This window comes from Fukomys damarensis, unplaced genomic scaffold (assembly GCF_012274545.1).
Source record: "Fukomys damarensis isolate Sample0158 unplaced genomic scaffold, DMR_v1.0_HiC HiC_scaffold_11, whole genome shotgun sequence".
NCBI classification, from domain to species: Eukaryota; Metazoa; Chordata; class Mammalia; order Rodentia; family Bathyergidae; genus Fukomys; species Fukomys damarensis.
In genome coordinates this window covers 43485741-43487431 of record NW_022900923.1, presented here as the reverse complement: position 1 = coordinate 43487431, position 1691 = coordinate 43485741, and the positions used below count along the sequence as shown (strand labels likewise).

General features: G+C 36.1%; 1 protein-coding gene across 2 annotated transcripts in view; it reads left to right on the top strand.

The window, feature by feature from the left end:
• Nucleotides 1-1691, top strand: part of Rbbp5 (RB binding protein 5, histone lysine methyltransferase complex subunit) — a 32494-nt gene that overhangs the window by 7899 nt on the left and 22904 nt on the right. For both annotated transcript variants that reach the window (XM_010613046.3, XM_010613048.3), the window contains exon 3: nucleotides 376-548. In XM_010613046.3, the coding sequence (XP_010611348.1) occupies nucleotides 376-548 (173 nt within the window). The remainder of the gene's footprint in view (nucleotides 1-375; nucleotides 549-1691) is intronic.

Below are 1691 nucleotides of genomic sequence, written 5' to 3'. Positions count from 1 at the left end.
TTTTTTTTTTTTTTTTTTTTTTGTATTAAATTATTTGCGGGGGATAAATTCCCAGAACTGTAGTTACTAGGTTAATATGTCTGACTTTTAAAGTGGCTTTTGTTCTATATTGCCCATTTAACCTCTGAAATATTTTCACAGAGTGATAGTGATAATTAAAGGGATTGACCACATCTGTTTCCAAAATTCTTTAGTTTTTATAAATATGTCTTCACTTTAGCTAATTTAAAAGGTATAAGAAGATGTGTGGATGTTATTTTGGTATTTATTGTATTCAGATTAAAGAGAAATATCATAAATGATAGAAACTTTTCAGAAACAGTTTAGCTACCTGGCTGTTATTGTCCGTATTTCTTTGTTTCTTGTACCTTTTAGGAAGCTGATGGAACTTTGGATTGCATCAGTATGGCCCTGACTTGCACCTTTAACAGATGGGGCACGCTGCTTGCAGTCGGCTGCAATGACGGCAGAATTGTCATCTGGGATTTCTTGACAAGAGGCATCGCTAAAATTATTAGTGCACATATCCATCCAGTCTGTTCTTTATGGTAGGAAGTTTTATTTTTATTCTATTTCATGTTTTTGTAGTGCTAGGGATTACAGCCCAGGACCTTGTGCACGCTAGGCAAAGCCCTGTAACATTGCACCACACCCTCAACCCCAGGAACTTTTAAATTAATATATTAAAATGAGTTAAGATAGGAAAATTAATGTGTACTGTGTGTTTGCCAATCTCGCTGTAGATATTTGAATATTTGGAGTCTTAAATACTCAACCATTAGTAATAGAATTTCTCATAGTTTATGTAGATCCCAGGCCTTTGCTATCCTTGAAGCACCTTCGAGGAGAGAAATTCACTGGTAGTGGCTCTGTCTCGGATCATTTCAAGACTGCACATTTACAGGTTGCAGTCGTAGCATGATTGTGCTGTTGACCTTTCATTTAGAATAAAGTCTTGGTTAGCAGGGAAGCTTGGAAGTCATCTAGCTCCACCTTGTCTAAGTTCTTGAATTCCAGCAACCTCAGCCATCATGAGCATGCTTATTCCTTCACTGAAATATAGTTAATACGGCTTTCACTCAAATACATGGAGCTGAAATCTGCTATTGCATAGATTCCCATTGATTTCACTCACTCTCCCTATGTGCTTCATAAAATTTTTATGTAGAAGCAGCATTTGATTTTTAAAATGAACCTGGGGGCATAAAACAGCATTTATAAGATCAGGGTTGATTAAGCCATAGCTTCTCTGTGGGCTGAATGGAAGCAGCAGTGGTAGCATAAAGTCCTGGATTGAGAGGAGAGCTGGATGGCAGTCTGCTTTTGGCTGTCACTGAACTGGTGGCTTGGGCCCAAGCTTTGCTTTGATGTACAAAATGGGAGCACAGGTCTGGGTGATCTCGTAGGTCCTCTCCAGGCCTAAGCATTTCCTTTTTATTCTTGCCGTAAAGACTTAAATAGACAAATATGTTTTAACAACATTATTTAGATAGGTATTATTCACATAAGATCAGATGCACCCATTTGTACAGTTCACTTTTATATATTCAGAGTTATGCATTCATCATCACAATCTGATTTTAAAACTTTTACCTATGGAGATATGTATCTATTTTTATTATAAAGTTATATATATATATATATATATTCACAACTTTAGATAATTATAGAGAAGAAAATGAAGTAGGACA